Genomic DNA, 22,493 nt, shown 5'->3' with positions numbered 1-22,493 from the left:
GGTGTATATCAGTATGTAGTGTCTCTACTTTAAAGAGTCCTCTCCTGCTGATGTTCAGGTGTGTATCAGTATGTAGTGTCTCTACTTTAAAGAGTCCTCTCCTGCTGATGTTCAGGTGTGTATCAGTATGTAGTGTCTCTACTTTAAAGAGTCCTCTCCTGCTGATGTTCAGGTGTATATCAGTATGTAGTGTCTCTACTTTAAAGAGTCCTCTCCTGCTGATGTTCAGGTGTGTATCAGTATGTAGTGTCTCTACTTTAAAGAGTCCTCTCCTGCTGATGTTCAGGTGTATATCAGTATGTAGTGTCTCTACTTTAAAGAGTCCTCTCCTGCTGATGTTCAGCTGTATATCAGTATGTAGTGTCTCTACTTTAAAGAGTCCTCTCCTGCTGATGTTCAGGTGTATATCAGTATGTAGTGTCTCTACTTTAAAGAGTCCTCTCCTGCTGATGTTCAGGTATATATCAGTATGTAGTGTCTCTACTTTAAAGAGTCCTCTCCTGCTGATGTGCAGGTGTATATCAGTATGTAGTGTCTCTACTTTAAAGAGTCCTCTCCTGCTGATGTTCAGGTGTATATCAGTATGTAGTGTCTCTACTTTAAAGAGTCCTCTCCTGCTGATGTTCAGGTGTATATCAGTATGTAGTGTCTCTACTTTAAAGAGTCCTCTCCTGCTGATGTTCAGGTGTATATCAGTATGTAGTGTCTCTACTTTAAAGAGTCCTCTCCTGCTGATGTTCAGGTGTATATCAGTATGTAGTGTCTCTACTTTAAAGAGTCCTCTCCTGCTGATGTTCAGGTGTGTATCAGTATGTAGTGTCTCTACTTTAAAGAGTCCTCTCCTGCTGATGTTCAGGTGTGTATCAGTATGTAGTGTCTCTACTTTAAAGAGTCCTCTCCTGCTGATGTTCAGGTGTATATCAGTATGTAGTGTCTCTACTTTAAAGAGTCCTCTCCTGCTGATGTTCAGGTGTGTATCAGTATGTAGTGTCTCTACTTTAAAGAGTCCTCTCCTGCTGATGTTCAGGTGTATATCAGTATGTAGTGTCTCTACTTTAAAGAGTCCTCTCCTGCTGATGTTCAGGTGTATATCAGTATGTAGTGTCTCTACTTTAAAGAGTCCTCTCCTGCTGATGTTCAGGTGTATATCAGTATGTAGTGTCTCTACTTTAAAGAGTCCTCTCCTGCTGATGTTCAGGTATATATCAGTATGTAGTGTCTCTACTTTAAAGAGTCCTCTCCTGCTGATGTGCAGGTGTATATCAGTATGTAGTGTCTCTACTTTAAAGAGTCCTCTCCTGCTGATGTTCAGGTGTATATCAGTATGTAGTGTCTCTACTTTAAAGAGTCCTCTCCTGCTGATGTTCAGGTGTATATCAGTATGTAGTGTCTCTACTATAAAGAGTCCTCTCCTGCTGATGTTCAGGTGTATATCAGTATGTAGTGTCTCTACTTTAAAGAGTCCTCTCCTGCTAATGTTCAGCCTCTTTTCACCCTCTGTCTGAAACCAGAGCCCAGTCTGCTCTGATTGGTTAGCTGGCCGGCTCTGTTGTGATTGGTCAACCGCTTAGAGATGTCCCGCCCCTTAGCCTATCACGTCAAATGTAATGGAGCGCTAGCCAATAGAAGCGTGAGTGGTACAGAGTGATGTCACAGTTCAAATGACTAATAATAATAATAATGCTATTTGATATTATATTTCATTTGAATTGATGTGTTCAATTATTTTAAAATCTTTCAAAAGTGACCAAAACAACAACATGGTGAATTCTTAAACAAGCCTCTAGAATAAAGTGTCATTTAATGGATTTAGATTGTGCAGCTGCTTCATCCAATCCTGTTGAATTCTGACTTCATTTCTAGGATTTGAAAACCCTGGAAAAATGAAAACGGCACCAGCAACAAGTAGTTATTTTTCTTTTCTTTTACTTCAGTATTAAGCAGTAGATCTACGGCTCTGCCTGCAACAGCTGTCCCAAATGTTGTATAATTCAGACTCCAATGTGCTGCTTTTGATGGAGCCGTGCCCTCCTCACAGCGTGCTGCAAGTCCTTTGTTTTGCTGAGCATATCCGGAAGAAAATAAGACACCATGGAGGCTCCAAACTAACATTTCTGTTGCCTAATGATGGCTGCAGAGGGACAGAGATTTAACAAGCATACATCAACTTCCAGAGTAAACTTTAACAAGCCTCTTATTGGGCAAAACCTGGGTCAAACTTTAACAAGAAGTGCTGCCAAAAAGCTCTGTGAGGGGATCAGGGGTGGAGTGTCAGACAGACGGAGCGACGGCATGAATTATTACCGAGCAGAGAGAGGATGATCGCGCTTGTTATGACGGTCGTATATCTCTCGATCTGACCCCTTGTTTATGGTTTGCCTATAAGACTTAATGACTGTTTTACAGCCATTTTGCAACAGTAAACAGGCTGACAAATAACAATATACAATATACATCCAAGCGCTACGATGTGATAACGAGGATGACATTATTACAAATATTACAGTTAGTTTACATCCACTCTAAACACATGCAAATCACAAATGGTGCATTGTTGTGTATTCTATTGTAAGAGACACGTATTATATATGTGAGAAAATAAGTTGGCACGACAGATTGGGAATGATATATACTCTTTGAATATCATTTGAATTAACACCACTGTTTCTGTTTTTTTATTTGTATTGGTGTGAATTCTGAAGCATCAACACAGCTGCTGTGATTCCATATTCTCGTATGATAGTATACACATTATGATAACCCTCTGTATACTGTGTGCTGCACAGATTTCTCTCACTGTCGTTGCCTTTTCACTGTCATGCAAATCATGGTAATAATCAACGTTGTCATTACGGGAGGAAGTTGGGGTCAAACTGGGTCACGTGATACACTTGCGTTACATTTCCTTAGGTTTCCAGGTATTGATGATATTGATATAATTGGACTATGCTAAGGTGATGTTTCTGTTATTATCTACAACAGATAATAGCGCCATAACGCAGCTTTTAGTGTGCATTTCCAAAAGATGTTAACTATGTTATGCCAGTAAGATGCTGGATGTCTGCAAGTGTAAATCAAAACAAGTTTTTGAACATGTAGTCGTGTTATTTAGTTATTAAATGCAATGTTTTAGCAGATAACCTACTTTTATATTATCATGTCGCTATAATGGACAGGGCAAGATGTCATTTCGCAGAAAAATCACCTGCCGTGACGCTGTAATTTATCTTCAATAAACCCTCGTTCAACCTGCGTAAATTGGGTCGTTTGAAAAGATTTTGACTTTAATGGAACACCAGTCCGATCTAAGATATCTCGGTGCCTCGGATAAACGACCACTAAACGTACTCTGAATGAATTTGTTGGCATAATAGAAAGGAAAACTCTGAATTCAATAGGGCTTTAATATTTAAACACAGTGAAGAGAGGAGCCCAGCAGGACACCAGGAAGTCCTCTTGGATCTCTACATCGCTCCTCATTTTGAGATGCCGTACGCTAAGACAACTTGTGCACGTCTCCGAAAAAAGAAAATGCACTTAACTTGAATTTACTGATATCCTACCACCCCTCACTCATTAAAGTTTCATGCCCACCCACCGCCAGCGCCACCAAAGCCTCTGCTTCGTTTTTCTGTTTTCAAAAGACAAGCATGAAATGTAATACTTTTAGACCAACAGTAATTAAGTTGCTGTTTTTGATCTGCCACAGTGTACATATCTGCTCTGTAAATCACTTATCCTGGTTTCTTTCCTTGGAGGAGAAACAAAATCTGAAATCAAATAAAAAACGTCTGCTTGTTAAACATCACAAGATCCACAAACTCTGAACAACACACTCAGCTTTTCCTAAAGTCTTTCTTTTCCAAACATCAACCAAACAAACAGTTTTATTAATTTACCAAGGAGACATTCACCAGAATAAAATGCAATTTGACTTTAGAAAGGCATGTTATATTGTATGATTGGATGAAATTGATGTTACACCCCTAAAACACGTTCATACTGTATCTATGCAAAGTATTTGGGAGAGAAACTCCCTTTTTTTTAGCCTTTGCAGACCATTTACATGCACTAAAACCTATATAACACACTACAGGTAAGAGAACGCCCCAAAAAGCATAATAGGGCCACTTTAACCCTCCTATTGTCTTCGTTCCCCCCCCCCTTACTTTGGTGTTCGCGGTCAAATTTGACCGGTCCTGTTTTAACTGCTATTACATTAACACAAAAACCATTAATCACCAAATTTCATTTAACACCCTTTCAAACTGTAAATATTGTATCAGACTACTGGTATACATGAAAAACTGCAGTACATATACAAAGAACAGACACTGAACATGTATTGCGTGTGCCAGGTGTGATCCATGTGGGGGGATGGGCACATAAGAGCGGGACATGTGTCAAATTGTTCTGTGTGTGTGTTTGTGTGTGTGTGTGTGTGTGTGTGTGTGTGTGTGTGTGTGTGTGTGTGTGTGTGTGTGTGTGTGTGTGTGTGTGTGTGTGTGTGTGTGTGTGTGTGTGTGTGTGTGTGTGTGTGTGTGTGTGTGTGTGTGTGTTCTATCTGATCCGGATGGTTACTAATTCCTTTTCTTTATGACCGGGAACACCATGGGTGTTTCAAAGTTGACTAAATCGTCCAAAATCCAATGAAAGTGGTGATCAGCAATTGTATGTGTTCAAATGTCTACTGTGAAGGATATCATAAAGCCTGAATGCAATCGAATGTAAAACAAAAAAGTTATGATTGATGAAAGTAGTAAATCGGTCAGATTTGACCCGAAGACAACAGGAGGGTTAATAGAAGAGTGTTGTTTATATCAGCAAAAAGTCCCCATTAAAACAAATAATAATAATACAAAAAAAGCCCATCCTTGAAAACAGAACAAGTATAAAATGATAGATTAGCCCGAATGTGTCAAACAGAGTTTTTACGACGCTATGCAGACGACAAAGAAGCATTAAAGACAGAAAACAGAGCGCCTCTTCTTCCTATCCTCATACTCGTTCTGTAACATCTGCTGCTCAATGCAGTCGACTACATCCAACCTGCACCTTTCTGACTCTAGACTGGAGGCATATCTCGCCCATAAAGAAATACTGAGATCAGCACCCTGAAGGCATAAATACATTTAACCTCGTGACTAGAGTTAATGTCTTGGCTGCACAATTGCTATTCAGAAAGAGGAGAAAGTGAGCTCTCGCTGAGAGTGTCTGAAAAACTATTTGTAGGATTTAGTTGTGAACATTTGATATCTAGTACATCAGACTCACAGAAGCAAAGAAAAGACCTCACATTCAATCGGATGGAGAATCAAATTTGCACAACATCAACGGGAGAGAAATGGATGGGATGATCTTCAACCTTGGTTATTTTATTCCATGTTAGAGGAGGAGCTCTGAAACATAATGTTGTACCTAACGCAGTATTTAGTGAGAGTGTAGAGGACTTACTCCATCTGTCTGTGAAGCAACAACAGGCTCAGGAAGACACTCTCTGGCAGAGAAAAAGGCACAAGGTCCCCGGGCTTATCTTGGTGGAGGTGAGCTGCTGCTCCTCGGCGGCAGCGAGGTGGAACGATAAACATAATTAAATTGAATTGGATTACACAAAATGGATCGGATCAGTTGGGGAGGCGAAGAAGCTAATCCAGTGCAATCCACTCTACAGAGGTGCCAAACACACAAAACCCCACAAATACAGAGGAGGCGGAGGGAGGCTGTGTGGGAGAGATGGAGGCAGAGGGCACAGAAAGGACCTGGAACCTGATCCACAGGCAAATATCTACTCAAAATAAAGCCACAAGCAGCGAGGAATGGGTTTATTAAACATTTAAGCGTTGGGGGTTACCTCTGTGAAGCATTTCCCCCTCTGGAGACCGGCTGAAATACTGTACTTATTGCATGGAGTGGGATAACTGGAAATTAGGTCTGCAGAATTGTCACCAAACGATGACTTCCTGTTGCCAGTGGGTGGCGCTGTGACCATGAGTCTGGATGTCTTATCATCCATACAAACGTTGGAGCAAATTGGAGGGGTAGGTAATTTTGGAGAAACCAGCTCGAGTGCGCTAGAATTGGAAAATACACAACCGGAAAAAATCTGTCCCTTCCTTCAGACTTCCTTACAGAGCCCCTCCTCCAACACACACGAACGCACACATGACCAATGAGGGCACGAGATAAGTTTGTGCACAGATGGAAGGCTGACAGGCAGGTAGGCCATCCAGTTATTTTATCCGGGCCGGCTCAGATGATTGGTCGTGCTTTTTACAGTACTACAGCTTCCACAGATGAATTTTTTTTATGGATTTATTGTCAAAGAATTTAATATATTCATTGCTATCGGGATGTTAAGAGCATTCCATGGAATATAACAAAAAGTGTTTCTGAAATAAATTACATACCCCACCTTTAAGTTCCAACAACTTCCTATTTAGCGGTGAAAGACGCTTTTTCGCCATCAAGCCACAGCAACAGTACTCGAGAAAGACTAAATCTTTTAATAGCTTTAGCTTTTTAAGATCTTACAATTCTAGTGATAACATTTGAAGTCATTTGGATCAAATCTGAGGGAGTTTGTAAAAGTATGCCACCGTCAAATAGTTAAAAAAACGATATTTATATATTGCTGTAAGAATCAAAATGGCTGACTTCCTGTTGAGTTTACGGTCTTGCTGTAATATACTTTTTTGTTCGTCTCCAAGTGTTACATACACCCACCAAATATCATACATATAGGACCATCGTACATTTGTATAAAGGCTGCTGTTGAGCCATATGCAAGACCAATCATTTACATGGATTTTCGTGACACGTCATATTTGCTCAGAGGACATTTAGGCTCCATCACTGTGATTCAATTTGGAGAATAATAGTTCCTACAGTTTCAATAGGGTCCTTGGTACCCTAGAAAATCCACTTTGGTGTAGAAAATGACAAACTTGGCTTACAATACTTGTGATTATCTAGTCAAATCTTGGACAGAAACCAAATAACTAATTTCAAAAGGATGTTACTGCATGTTTTGGAGCGTGTTTGGAAAGCTTCCACAGTGTCACATTTTAATAAGCAGTGACTTTACACCACTGGAAGTGCGAGATCACACTTGTCTTTCGTCGCAGCGGTAATTACAGTGATTTAATCACGGATGAGATGTGCCACTGTTCGCACTTTTCACCTGTGTTTGAGTCAGGGAGGAAATTACAGTGAAGGTTTCGAATGAAAGAAATGGTCAAGTGTAGCCTGAGAGTTTTTCTATTTTCTTTTAAGACGTGTGAACTTTTTTATTTATCACCAACGCGTAAACGACATCACTCCCTTAACTGCTTTCTCTGACTTTCTTCGATTTTAACTCCCATTCTGCTCCTCCAATTTTTGTCTCCCCCCCCTCAGATTGCATTTTCCCTTTTGTAACTGAAGTTGGTACAATCCCCTAACAAATAACTTCTCCTCTGCAGCCCTGCCAACCCTTTCCTCTCTGTCTTTCCCCTTCCTTTGTCTCTGTGCCTCGGGCTCAGTAAACAGATTGATACACTCTGAAGGTTTCCTCTGCTTCTCAAACTAATCCAGTGTAATCCTATTCTGTCTGCGCGATGTCTTGAGAAGCATCGCGGAGCAAATTATCATCCGATAAAATGAAGATTAATGGATCTACAGTAAGTGACTCTGAGGCAGAGCTCCTCTCAATATCCTGTCCTGTCCTCGTACTAAATTATTACATTACATTTCATTTGGCTAACAACAAAGCGGCTAACAATAACTGCAATAAACTGATAAAGATACAAACTAAGAACCACAAGAAACATGCAGGTACATCAATACATTTAAACCAAACCATTGTAAGTGCTTGGCATTACATTCAAATAGGAAGAGTTACCATTTTCATAGGTTTCTTAATAGATTAGGAATCTAATCTATTAAGATTAGATTAATTTTAATAGATTGGTAAAACAATGGGTTTAGGTTTAGCCATTAAACCTAAACAATGGGTTTAGGTTTAATGGCTAAACCTAAACCCATTGCCAAAACCAAAGGCACCAAATATCAGATGTTTTTTCTTGTGACAAATGGCATTTAATATCAATCTGAAGTCTTGTTTATGCATCTTGTGTTTTTTAGGTATGTATGTTTGGGTTCAGAGTATGGTGGGACTCCATTGGGGAAAAGATAAGTACAACATTTGTGTATTTTACTGTAAAGGATGCTCACTATAAAAAGATATGTGTTCTTTCTGGGATGCAACACAAATATTAATTTAACAAAATGTAGACAATGTAAAAAAAGTTAACTTAAAGTGGACCTATTATGCTATATTGGAAACATATATTGTAGGGCCATACCTATACAAAACATGTCTGTGATCACCCATTGCAGCCATGCCTCTTACTGCTCAAACCCCTCTATTGAAGCCCTGTTAGAGAAACGCGGATGTTGGGTCCTTAGCTTGAAAAAAAAGAAAGAGGAGGCGGAGCTAATGCCTGATCAGAATTCTACCGGAGATAAAGTTAAATTCTGCTGTGATAAAACGCCATCCTGTTCTAAACCACATCAAGGATTATTTCTGAAACAGTATGGAGCTCAAATGCTTTTTCTCTCTCAGGTTTATCAAAAGGTGAGTTCCTTTTTTTATTTCCTGCTTTTTAAACACATGTGCTCTCCATTACAGGTTAGCTCTGAGTGTTAGCGAGGCTAGCTAATGTAAACAAAGACGAGATTACGTCCAAAACACGTCAGGCATTGTTTCTGATAGCAACTTTCTGTGGGTCGGCCGCCGATTTGACGTCAGATCGGATGGAATCTGTATCCGCTCGTTGTACCCCCGTTTTTCAAAGATTTGGGTACGGAGGAAAAGAGAAAGGGTTTTATTTTCTGACGATGCGTGAGTTTCCCGACGCACCGGGGACACATATTTATGTATAAAAGACATCAAAAAGTGCATTTTGCATGATAGGTCCCCTTTAACTTAAATGTTCTGCATATTTTAAACATTTTCTAGATGATATCATGAATCACAATCATGTTAGCCAAGATAATGATGATTCAAATGTTGTAATATCTTCCGATTCTTATTTTAGACTGCATTAAATATTGATGAACTTTAGGCTTTCTTAGTTTATTTGAGAGTGTATTGTTCCTTTCCTATGGACAGCAATGTGTTTAACGTTTGTTTTATTTAATGATCCTTGTATATGAAGTGTAGTATATCAAAAAGCATCATAAAAAGGCACTGTTGAGTTGCTAAACGTTACCAAGCCGTGCTAAACTAGCATCTCACATCTCTAAGTGATCTCCTCACCAGAGATATCAGCTGTGCATTATTTAAGCTTCTCTCATAATAATAATTGGACGTCTCCTCGTGGATATGTGTCCATACAGACTGCTGCAGGCGAGCCCGAAGCAACGTACAGTATGGATACAGGTGGAGGAGGAAAAAACTGCACATCTTTGTGACATTTGAAATATGAATGCAGCATTTATACAGGAGCTGAATGTTCAACATGGGAGCTTAACAGTCTGAACATTAAATCAACAAGCGGAGCCCGAGGCGAGCTGAATGCCAGGAGGAGACAGAATCCAGAGCAATATGGTGGAGGGATTGCAAGGAAACGCCTCAGAGATGCAGGAAAAAAGAGAAACAAGCCAACAGATGGACAGGAGTGAAAGCAGGTTTCGGGTTGGAGTGAAAAAAGGTCCACAAGTCAGTGAGATTCCAAACCAACTCAAAATGCCTTTTAATTGTGACAAGTAGGTCAGTTTGGGAACTTTACACGTCATCCCCTCTACCTTTCCCTATTAAAGGGGACATATTCTGCTCATTTTCAGGTGTATATCAGTATGTAGTGTCTCTACTTTAAAGAGTCCTCTCCTGCTGATGTTCAGGTGTATATCAGTATGTGGTGTCTCTACTTTAAAGAGTCCTCTCCTGCTGATGTTCAGGTGTATATCAGTATGTCGTGTCTCTACTTTAAAGAGTCCTCTCCTGCTGATGTTCAGGTGTATATCAGTATGTCGTGTCTCTACTTTAAAGAGTCCTCTCCTGCTGATGTTCAGGTGTATATCAGTATGTAGTGTCTCTACTTTAAAGAGTCCTCTCCTGCTGATGTTCAGGTGTATATCAGTATGTAGTGTCTCTACTTTAAAGAGTCCTCTCCTGCTGATGTTCAGGTGTATATCAGTATGTAGTGTCTCTACTTTAAAGAGTCCTCTCCTGCTGATGTTCAGGTGTATATCAGTATGTAGTGTCTCTACTTTAAAGAGTCCTCTCCTGCTGATGTGCAGGTGTATATCAGTATGTAGTGTCTCTACTTTAAAGAGTCCTCTACTGCTGATGTCCAGGTGTATATCAGTATGTAGTGTCTCTACTTTAAAGAGTCCTCTCCTGCTGATGTTCAGGTGTATATCAGTATGTAGTGTCTCTACTTTAAAGAGTCCTCTCCTGCTGATGTTCAGGTGCATATCAGTATGTAGTGTCTCTACTTTAAAGAGTCCTCTCCTGCTGATGTTCAGGTGTATATCAGTATGTAGTGTCTCTACTTTAAAGAGTCCTCTCCTGCTGATGTTCAGGTGTATATCAGTATGTAGTGTATCTACTTTAAAGAGTCCTCTCCTGCTGATGTTCAGGTGTATATCAGTATGCATTGTCTCTACTTTAAAGAGTCCTCTCCTGCTGATGTTCAGGTGTATATCAGTATGTAGTGTATCTACTTTAAAGAGTCCTCTCCTGCTGATGTTCAGGTGTATATCAGTATGCATTGTCTCTACTTTAAAGAGTCCTCTCCTGCTGATGTGCAGGTGTATATCAGTATGTAGTGTCTCTACTTTAAAGAGTCCTCTCCTGCTGATGTTCAGGTGTATATCAGTATGTAGTGTCTCTACTTTAAAGAGTCCTCTCCTGCTGATGTTCAGGTGTATATCAGTATGTAGTGTCTCTACTTTAAAGAGTCCTCTCCTGCTGATGTTCAGGTGTATATCAGTATGTAGTGTCTCTACTTTAAAGAGTCCTCTCCTGCTGATGTGCAGGTGTATATCAGTATGTAGTGTCTCTACTTTAAAGAGTCCTCTCCTGCTGATGTCCAGGTGTATATCAGTATGTAGTGTCTCTACTTTAAAGAGTCCTCTCCTGCTGATGTCCAGGTGTATATCAGTATGTAGTGTCTCTACTTTAAAGAGTCCTCTCCTGCTGATGTTCAGGTGCATATCAGTATGTAGTGTCTCTACTTTAAAGAGTCCTCTCCTGCTGATGTTCAGGTGTATATCAGTATGTAGTGTCTCTACTTTAAAGAGTCCTCTCCTGCTGATGTTCAGGTGTATATCAGTATGTAGTGTATCTACTTTAAAGAGTCCTCTCCTGCTGATGTTCAGGTGTATATCAGTATGCATTGTCTCTACTTTAAAGAGTCCTCTCCTGCTGATGTGCAGGTGTATATCAGTATGTAGTGTCTCTACTTTAAAGAGTCCTCTCCTGCTGATGTTCAGGTGTATATCAGTATGTAGTGTCTCTACTTTAAAGAGTCCTCTCCTGCTGATGTGCAGGTGTATATCAGTATGTAGTGGTACGTAATGATGTAATGAAGCTATTAAAAAGGACTGCACGTGGCTCTCTTCCAGCACATTAGATTTACTTCTCTTCGTGTATATGTGTCTGTTTGTTTACATGCTGAGAAACACGGATAACTCATGCCAATACTCCAGGTTTGACATGTTTAACTCGATTAAAGACGGCTGTATCTGAGTGGGGAAAGGAGCTAAATCACAGCGTCCTTATGGGCTCATTATGCCGGCTGGAAGGAGTGAGAACAAGCATCGCAGCATTAGCGCTGAAATCAATGCCGGCACGTGACTTGTTGTCTGCAAACGAGGCGCTGTTAGATTTTATATGCCCGTGTTTAGTCCTGGCCTACATTTCGCAAAGGCAAGGCAAGTTTATTTATATAGCACTTTTCAACACAAGGCAATTCAAAGTGCTTTAGAAAAATGAAAGACATTAAGAGCACAAAACACATTAGAAAATTGTAAAAGCAAAGATAATAAAACATGAATAACTCAGGTACATGAATAAAAGTTACAGTGCCGTGTGAGATGTGAATAGTTCAATTAAAAGCAGCGGCAACAAGAAAGTCTTCAGCCTGGATTTAAAAGTACTCAGAGTTGCAGCGGACCTGCAGGTTTCTGGGAGTTTGTTCCAGATATTTGGAAATATCCCTCACCAAATTCTCACATTCCTCTACCCCTAGTCTTCCTGTGAAATTATAGTTATTTAGACACTTTTCTAACCTTTTTTTTCGCCCCTGGAAACAGCTTCACCAGCGCTCGTCTGAATGCAGAGTGAATCGCTGGGTTGGCTTTCTTTCAGTTCACTCGCAGGTTCACTTCATCTGTGGGTCAAATCACCAGGGGGCTCCTGGCTTTTGGCAGCGTGCGGATGAACCTCCATCTTTCTGTGTGGCTCCACAGATCCACTGATCGTTATCAAGCGCTGTTTCTCCAACAAAACGATATCGCTGCCTTTGATCCCACGCCAAAGCTTATTTCTGTTCACTTCTGGGGCTTTTCTAACCAAGGAGATGGTGAAACTCAAGCGAAATGGAAATGTGTGAATTAAAGGGGCCCTATTAAGTTCTCCCTTTCCTGTTTAAAGAGTCCTCTCCTGCTGATGTTCAGGTGTATATCAGTATGTAGTGTCTCTACTTTAAAGAGTCCTCTCCTGCTGATGTTCAGGTGTATATCAGTATGTAGTGCCTCTACTTTAAAGAGTCCTCTCCTGCTGATGTTCAGGTGTATATCAGTATGTAGTGTCTCTACTTTAAAGAGTCCTCTCCTGCTGATGTTCAGGTGTATATCAGTATGTAGTGTCTCTACTTTAAAGAGTCCTCTCCTGCTGATGTTCAGGTGTATATCAGTATGTAGTGTCTCTACTTTAAAGAGTCCTCTCCTGCTGATGTTCAGGTGTATATCAGTATGTAGTGTCTACTTTAAAGAGTCCTCTCCTGCTGATGTTCAGGTGTATATCAGTATGTAGTGTCTCTACTTTAAAGAGTCCTCTCCTGCTGATGTTCAGGTGTATATCAGTATGTAGTGTCTCTACTTTAAAGAGTCCTCTCCTGCTGATGTTCAGGTGTATATCAGTATGTAGTGTCTCTACTTTAAAGAGTCCTCTCCTGCTGATGTTCAGGTGTATATCAGTATGTAGTGTCTCTACTTTAAAGAGTCCTCTCCTGCTGATGTTCAGGTGTATATCAGTATGTAGTGTCTCTACATGTCTCCATGCTTTAATGTTCAAAAAGCTCTCCATCTCTCTCATACTGCCTGTGCTGCAGCACCTCTTTTCCCCCTCTGTCTGAAACCAGAGCCCAGTCTGCTCTGATTGGTTAGCTGGCCGGCTCTGTTGTGATTGGTCAACCACTTAGAGATGTCCCGTCCCGTGAGTGCTACATGGTGATGTCACTATCTTACTGAAGTTAACAAAGGAGTCCAATGGAGGCGTTTCAGGGGCAGTGGAGTCTTTACATGCACAACGAGCAATATAACACACTTCAGGAAGGCCTCTTTAATTTAATGCAAACATGGTGCTGGTCTCCTGCTGTGGAATATCCAATTAAAAAGCAGCTCTTGATACGGAGCGTATGTGAGGTTAAAACATCCAACCTGGGCCAGAGGTCCTGAAACACGCAGCTCGGCTTCCTCACACAGAGCAAACAGAATCCATGTGCTGCATTTTAAATATGTTATTATTTACATAACTTCCCCCAGTAGATAGTTATTATACTGGGAAATCTGTTTCAATGGTAACAGCTGGGATAATCGTTATAGTAATTCCACATTCTGCTTGATGTGGGAGTGGAATTTAGAGGTTGCATAAATTAATTAAACATAAGGCCAAATGTAACACACTTTTTAATTTTGCTGAAACACTTTTTCATTTATTTAAAAAAGGGAGAGTTTAATCAGAAGGAGCAACACATATTCAAAAAGTATACTCGGGAACAGTAGAGAAATATCCTCTTCAATGTCTCCATGTTTTCCCAAACGATTTGGAAGAGCTCTTTAAGGAGAATCGGTTCTTCTCCATAATACATTTGGAAAGAAACCCCTTCAAATATTTACAAATGTTTCCAAAATAAGTGTTTTTTGAAGCCTTTGTGCCCTGAAGTACGGTGGCCAACAGGGGCCAACACGGCCAAAAACACAATGCAAATATAAAAACACAAATGTGCCAAAACATATGCAAATTAAAAAACATCTTCACCAACTTTGCAACACATGCACAGCACTAACAGAAACCAGGGGACACTAAAAAGTGACGCACACAGCATGATTCATTCATTTAAAATATAATGACAAAACAAAGTTGTCCAATTTTATAATCCTGAACGTCACCAAGCGCTCCGGACCCACCTGTGTGCGTCACTTGTTAGTGTCGCCTGGTTTCAGTTGTGTTTTGAGCTTCTTTTAGTAAACGCCGCAAATGTTTCGTGAAGTTGTTGAAGATGTTTCTTCATCTGCAGGTGTTTTTTGCACATTTTTGCACAGATATGTTTTGTTTGATTTTAAATAAACAAAGTCTTGGCTTTCAGAATATGAAACTTTTATTTCCAAAATCACACGATAAATACATGTTTGAAGCTTGTAAAGGGAAGATGACACCTCTCACTCGCACTCTGCTCTTCCGCGGCGCCGCCCACCCTCCCTCCGGCTGACATTATGAATGTAAGGCGTATAGTAATCACAGATAACACGGCAGGGTCCGTTACAGTTTGTTTTCATCTGATTTCAAGTCTTGGCTTTCAGAATATTAAACTTGTTTCGGCAAATTCAGATGATAAATACAGCTTTGAAGCTCGTAACGGCATAATTACAAGCGGAGAACGGAGTAACTTGACGTCACAGCAGGCATAACAACAGCCGGTGTTTCTCGTGAGTGTTTTCCCCGGGAAACAAAACACAATACACACAAACGCAAAAATACACACACCACACACACACACACACACACACACACACACACACACACACACACACACACACACACACACACACACACACACACACACACACACACACACACACACACACACACACACACACACACACACACACACACACACACACACACACACACACACACACACACACACACACCACACACACACACACACACACACACACACACTTCCCCCAGACCAGTAATCCAAACAAAAATATTTTCCCTCCGGACTATTTTGATCATTTGCTAATAACCAATCAGATCGATGGATTCCAGAGAAGAGGAAACTTTGAAGGCCTTTTTCTCAAAATGATGACTTGTGACAGTCATTATATAATGTGACATATTTTGCTTAATATTTGGAGTACAACAACAATCCTGATATCATTGGAAAGCTCGGAATATCCTCTTTCCAACCGCGTATACAACTGAAAATGTGTCTTCGGGTCAATGCGACTGATTTCAATAGAGCAGGTCACATTTATGTTTTTATATTTGCTTCTGAAGCTCGACTAGTTTCTCCTAATGTTAGTGTTTTGGGTCGTTGTGGCGTGTTTGCACCTGTCGGCCACCGTACTCTAATGCTGTAGGGAAGCAGTGATTTCAAGTAAATGTAAATAACAGCTGCCACCCGAGTGGTTTCCATACCTGGAAGCCCTTCATTAGTATTCAGCTGAACAGATTTCCCTCTCCTGCTTCTCTCTTATTTTGGGTTAAGATATTTCTCCTGTTTCTTAATGAAGCTTGTCACAACAGCAGAGATATTCTCATGGGATAAGAGCTCAGCAAAACGTATCAAAGCACCACGCCCTGCACCCCCCCTCCATCGATTAATGATGTCTGACAAAAAGAGGAATTTAAGGACATAACATTGGGCTTTTTGACGTTATGAGGGACATTCTTCCCACAGGTAATCGATCGATTGAGGAAACAACGAGCAGATTCAATAAACAAAGTAAGTGTATATTCATATCGCAAGTTCATACATTCAACCCAGAAAACTCATTCTGGGTTTCAAACTCTAGCAAGTAAAGGCTAGTCCTGCTTCTCTGTTGTTTTGGCTTAGGATGTGTCTCCAGCTTCTCCCAGTGACTGAATGAGGACTTGTCACAGCAGCAGAGATATTCTCACGGGATAAGAGCTCAGCAAACTTATCAAAGCACCGCGCCCAGCATGCTTCGAACACAATGCTCCCCTAATTTCTCCTGAATGGAAGCCTCTGCAGACCTGGAGTAATCTCCCATTTGTTTCCACGCAGTAACTGTAGTTGCTCTGTTCCTGCACCCCCCCCCCCCCCCCGTGCCAATTGCATAATCACGTCCAGAACTCATCAGCAAGATGGCAGAAGAAGTGCTCCATTAAGCTGCATCGTGTTCCATCTGTTGTGTAAAAGAGAGATAACAGTATTTACCGCTTTTTGGAGACGGCTTCGAACACATTTTGTGCAGCGCAGAGTTCTGCCTACTTCATCAAATGTCACGGATTAATCCTGCCGCTCGCGATGCTGTCCAACGTTCCCCCACTCGAAATATCACACGGCAACTTTTTTTATATCTCTCGAGGTATTTGGATGTAAAGCACAGAGGGAACATTTACTCTTAGGCTCTTATTTGGCTTGTCCCGCCTTATATTCTGGGTATTCCATCATTTTTATTAGATTTGTGTTCATTCTCTGCTGCTCAACCTGCAGTGTGGGAGAAAGACTTCTAGAGAGTCTCTGTGAAGGAAGTGGTTCAACTCGCAGCTCCAAATCCTTCTATCTTCCTATCAGTGAGGGGAACAACTCAGATATGAGCTGATAATAAAGTGCTGAGTGAAACACAGCCTTATCTTCCTCATGGACGGCTTTGTATTTACCTTAATGTACATAAAGGAGCTCACTGCAAAATGCATTAACATATATGAGATGCTGATATTGGCGACACCATTACATCCATTCCTCTAACACACACTGAATAGAAGACAGATGGTTTTGTATGCATTTTACACATGATGTGAAATGACGGTTGGATGTAACGCATTTCATTCTCTGTAGAATATGTTGGACACTTATTGTATGAAGGACACAGCAAGAGTATCACCCTTTGTGTTGCTAGGAGCTGCAAATCATTTTAAAAAAGCCAATCATTTCACAAAACAACAACGTAATGTAATTAAATATAGCAGAAATGAATTTCTTGAAAACTCAATATCTGTGGGCTTTGGACAGTAAGTCAGAGGAAAAGAGAAATGTTAAGACATCACATTTGGCTTTTGGATGTTACATTTTTACATAATTTCTCTACCAGACTTCACAGTTTATCGATTAATTGAGGAGATAACGAGCAGATTGATTAAATAAAGTAAGGGTGAATCCATACTGCAAGTTCATCACGGTGACATTAAATCCAGAAAAGTCTGCTTGGGTTTTAAAAACTAAACTCCAGCAAGTAAAGACATTAAAATAGGCAATTTAGGGACATGACATTGGGCTTTTTCTAGACATTTTTCTTCCTTCTTCTGACTAGACTTCACAGGTAATTGATTCATTAAGGAAACAATGAGCAAATTAAATGAACAAAGTGAGTGTATATTCATATTGCAAGTTCAGAAGGTGTCATTAAATCCAGATAAGTCTTCCTGAGTCTTAAAACTAAACCCCAGCAAGTAAATACATTCAAATAAGGAATAACTTCTACTTTTCGCTATTTTCAAAATATGTTATACTCAATATCTCCAGCCTTTGGACATACATCTGATATAAAGAGAAATGTAAGGACATGAAATTGGGCTTTTGGACATTATGAGGGACATTTTGTCGACAGGTAATCGATTGATTGCAGAAACAACGAGCAGATTAAATAAACGAAGTAAGTATCGCAAGTTCATAGGATGACATTCAACCCAGAAGAATCATTCTGGGGTTTAAACTCTAGCAAGTAAAGACATTAAATTCAATCATGTCTCAGTTTCCTATTGAGCCCTTCTCAGGACTCCTCGAGGAGGTCACTTTTGGACTTTTGGAGGCATCAGGTCGAAGGGACTCTGCTGTCTGAATATAAATAAAAACAGCTTGAGGCTGCGTCTGGAGGTTCAATAGCATCAGTTTCAGTAGAATAGAATTAGTTTCAGTGCAGCAGGACTGTTCACAGCCCGCTGCTCCTTGTCTGTTGCCCTTAAAGCCGACAGCAGCCTGCTCCGCTCCACACAAAGCCCATGAGTGGCTTTCCAAAGATGCATTTGGAGGCTGTAACAGTGCACTTCCCACACGAGGAGCTCCACAAGAAGAAGAGGAGCAACAAAAAGCTACAAAGCAGAAGGCGTTGCAATGGATTCATGAAAAGCTTCTGCGAGTGCATCCATTTCAGTCAAAGCTGGGAACACGTGTACGTTTGAATGAGAGTGTGATCATTCCTGCACAGCTTACACATATATTGACTCTGCATGGAGGAGACTGCTGCAGTTTGCAAAGATCTGCCTGCATCCTATAGCTATTATTTGATGTTATGCCATGTGAAACAGAAGCCTTCTCTGATCAAATATTCACTTTGCCATCAGTTCAGAGCTGCAAGGGTTAGTCCATTGCACACATTAGTTGTTTCACAGGACAGAATAGCCAATTTTATTGTAATTTTTTTTTGTTAAACATCATATTAAAGTGGATATCTTTGGGTAGCAGAATGAGAAATAAAGAGACATGACATTAGACTTGAAACTTGAGAAACTATTTCCCTATTTCTGACGTTTAAAACATCAAACATTGATCAAATAATGGTGTTAATATTTGTTCATTTCTTAGTTATATATGATATCAAAGTAACTCTGTGGGTGGCAGAATGAGACATTTAGACTTTGAGGAACAGGAGAAGAAATGTGTCACTGTTTCTGACGTTTTAAACATCAAACGATTAATCAAATAGTCTGGTTTATAATTGGTTCATTTTTTGGGAAACATTTCATATTAAAGTGACTATCTTTGGGAGACAAAATGAGAAATGTAGAGACATCATATTGGACTTTGAGAAACTGGATAGAGACATTTTAAAGACCAAAGAAATGTAGAGACATTATGTTGGAGTTTAGGAAACTGGATGAAGATGTATTCACTATTTCTGACGTTTTATAGACCAAAAGGTCTATAAAGTCCTCATTCAAAAGATGAATTGAATAGTCTGGTTAATAATCTGGTTATTTGTAATCATATTGAAGTGACTATCTTTGTGTTTAAAACTGGCAAAATGACAAATGTAGAGACATCAAGTTGGATAGAGACATTTTAAAGATGAATCGGAGAGTCTGGTTAACAATCGGCAGGTAGTAAAGATTCATATTAGTTGATGTTTTCAGTCTTGTGCATGATCAAAACCAGCAGCAAAATCCCCATTTAGAGGTAATAAAAACGTCTTCAATGATGCCTTCATGTCCCAAACTACAAAGTTAGTGTAATGAAGCAGGTGCATCTCACTCTGACTCCACAGAAGACAGGTTTGCTGCAGAACAACTTGGCAGAAAACACATGCATGCTGCTCAAAGGAACCTCGCTATAGTGAGACCAAAACAGGAAATGTTAGATCCAGAAAGCCTCTTATTTATAACCGGCAGTAGGCGTGCAGTCATGCAGCCTGCAGCCCCACAACAAGAGCGTGACACCCGCACACATAAAGTGTTTACCCCGGTGTTTATCCACGGACATTACCTTGATCCAGTAGCCGCAGGGAGTGCTGAAAAGACCGATCCAGCGTGTCCTTCTCTGCCATAAGCTCCGGCAAGTACTTCTCGCTCTCCATCTTCTCTTCCGGGGATTTCTCTTTCTTTCTTAGTGGCTCCAATTAAACAAATGCAATTCAAGAAAATACAAAAAAAAAAAAAAATGTGAAGTTGGAGCACCGTGAAGTGTTGTGTGTGTGAGGAAGCAGAGTATCAGAGCATGTCTCACAGAAAGCGGTAAAGACGGAGAGGTTTATCCCGATGAAGAGTGGTCAGTCTGCGGATCCCCGGTACGCATTACCACCGGTGAGCTGTCTCCTCTGTGTGAGGCTTTCTCGGTTGTATCCGGTGCTGAAGACAGGGGGAGGCAGCTATTGGTCCACAAGGAAGGGGCGGGGCATTTTTTTTAAATGTGTATTTATTTTTTATTTTATTTTGTTTTACTTAATTTATTATTTCTTCTTTTGTATTAATTTTTAAACGTAATGTTTTATTTTATTTATTTTTATTTTATTTTATTTATTTTTATTTATTTATTTTATTCACAAAATATTTGTGTATATATATATATATATATATATAATAGTAAATATGTTTTAATTGTGTTTAATAATGTACTATTATTCATTTTCTCATATTGTTTTACTTGATTCTATTTTAATTGAATTCTCTATTGTATGTGTATTGGTTTTGAAAAAGAAGGGATCAACAACTATACCCTGAAAGTGGCGGGGCATTATTTATTTTAATCAAGCAACACGATATGTACATGTGTGGACAAACCAAATAATTAAATAAAAAGTAAAAAATAAAAGAAGGAAGGAAGGAAGGAAGGAAGGAAGGAAGGAAGGGAGGGAGGGAGTGAGGAAGGACAGGGCAACCATAGGAGCTGTCCATGGTGCTGATTCCTTTCATAACCATATTTTTAACTTTTTCTGAAGAAATTAAAATGGTGTAAGATGTTGAAATATTGAACATTGGTTATTTAAACCCTCACTCACTCAGTAAAAATGAAATCATACAGTAAAACTAACATATCATGTCACATCATATGATATCGTTAAGTTACCATGAACAAGAGCAGCTATTCACTCAAGCTATAGTCTCAGTCCCTGCATGTGATATCAGCCGACAGTAAAACCAACACACCATGTGATGTTAATCAAACGTACAGAAGCTCATCTCTCTGGATCTTTACAAAGATGCAAGACAAGACTCTGTAAATTGGATTTCGACAAAAAGCTGGAACATATTCCGGATGATTTGACACATTACTCACATCCCCAACACCTACTCACAGTTCTTGATATTCAATTCCTAATTACAGCTCAGATTTGAAGCTGAGACAGATTTGTTTTAAAACACAAAAAACTGTTGTATAGTTTATTGAATCAGAATGTCACATTGATCTACATATACTTTACAAATGAGACACACAAAAATGATAATAATAACAAGATTTTACAACAGTTTTCTGCCTAAAAAACCATTCATTTTTAACGTGAAACTGCCTTATTCTGTGTTTTGTATGGTTTTAATCACCATTTCTATTGGTTTTGAAGATGATGTGCTGTTGTATATATTTCAGCTATGGTTAAAAACGTCCTGAATAATGAGCAATGAAGCATTTTTTTGGAGAGAAGCTGCTTGCAATGAAGGAAATATGATCTCAAACCATTTCAACATGTCACTAAACACCGTATATTCGCTGTTGTTTAGATTGAACCATATGGGCAGAAAAGTATATATAATGTGTTTTATTGTGCAAATTGCCAATGAAATGTGCTAATTGCATTGCCAAAAGGCCCTTGACACGCAGTAAACATGTTTGTGTTTTTAAGAAGCCGTTTACCTTCTCATGATACAGTTACAGTAATATCTCAGGAGGCCACATAATTGCCTCTTTACTCATTACACATAATCAAGCCATTGATTCGGAGCGCATGACTCCTTCGGCTGCTGTTGCTCTTTAGGACAACCTGTCAATAGTCCTGAGGAAATCCATTCACCTTCTCATAGGTCAAGCACACATTTCTCACGGGCGTGTTTATGAATTCATTAAATAAGAAAGAAAAGAGCTGTTGGTTAGAGAACACAGACACAATAAATCAAAGACATACATTACATATCCCACCTTCACAGCTCACTTCAAATCATGGCTCACTGAGAACTATATATATAATATATATATTTTACACAAGTTTTCTTCAAATACCGGAATTAATTCCACGGCATACTGTATGCCTACATGACGGGCTAACTTTCTTAGGTTTAAAGTTAGCTCTTACCTTATAGCCTTACCACGATTTGTACTTAAACGCGCTAAAAGTCGGTGTTCGTCTGACTTAAGAGGATGACTCATTACAACAAATAACGATAGCTAACCCTGAATGATTTCGGCTAACTTCCCAACTCTGTAGCACAATATTGTTTGTTAAAACTTACCTTCTCATGTCCTTAGACTCTCGACAATGCTTTCTTTCCGCTTCGTTCCATGACCCATGACGTCGGTCTGACGTCTCTGTGGCAAACTGCGCATGTGTAGTCGCCGAAGCCTTCCGAGTTCTGTCGAGTTTCTCCGAGTGGTGTCCACGTGCGTACAAAGAGAGCTGCTCACTCATACTTTAACGTAACGGTTACTTCAAGCTGATGAGTTCAATAACTTCTCTCACAAGAAAGTAGTTTTAACTTTGTTGTATTGAGTTAAGTTAACAAATAATGTAGATATCAGTTGATGTCACTATTTTGTTTAAGTAAGGGGCACAATTACAATTTACAGTGTACACACACACACACACACACACACACACACACACACACA

The 22,493-nt window shown here is 39.8% G+C and overlaps 1 protein-coding gene across 1 annotated transcript in view; it reads right to left on the bottom strand.

Moving 5' to 3' along the window:
• The window catches only part of khdrbs3 (KH domain containing, RNA binding, signal transduction associated 3), a 150,113-nt gene extending 130,361 nt beyond the window's left edge, over window positions 1–19,752 (bottom strand). Inside the window, exon 1 of the mRNA XM_034131084.1 lies at window positions 19,662–19,752. Coding sequence (XP_033986975.1) covers window positions 19,662–19,752 — 91 coding nt within the window. The remainder of the gene's footprint in view (window positions 1–19,661) is intronic.
• Window positions 19,753–22,493: the final 2,741 nt, after the last annotated feature.

This window comes from Trematomus bernacchii, unplaced genomic scaffold (genome assembly GCF_902827165.1).
Source record: "Trematomus bernacchii unplaced genomic scaffold, fTreBer1.1, whole genome shotgun sequence".
In the NCBI taxonomy this organism is placed as follows: Eukaryota; Metazoa; Chordata; class Actinopteri; order Perciformes; family Nototheniidae; genus Trematomus; species Trematomus bernacchii.
This window is presented reverse-complemented; position numbering and strand designations above follow the sequence as displayed.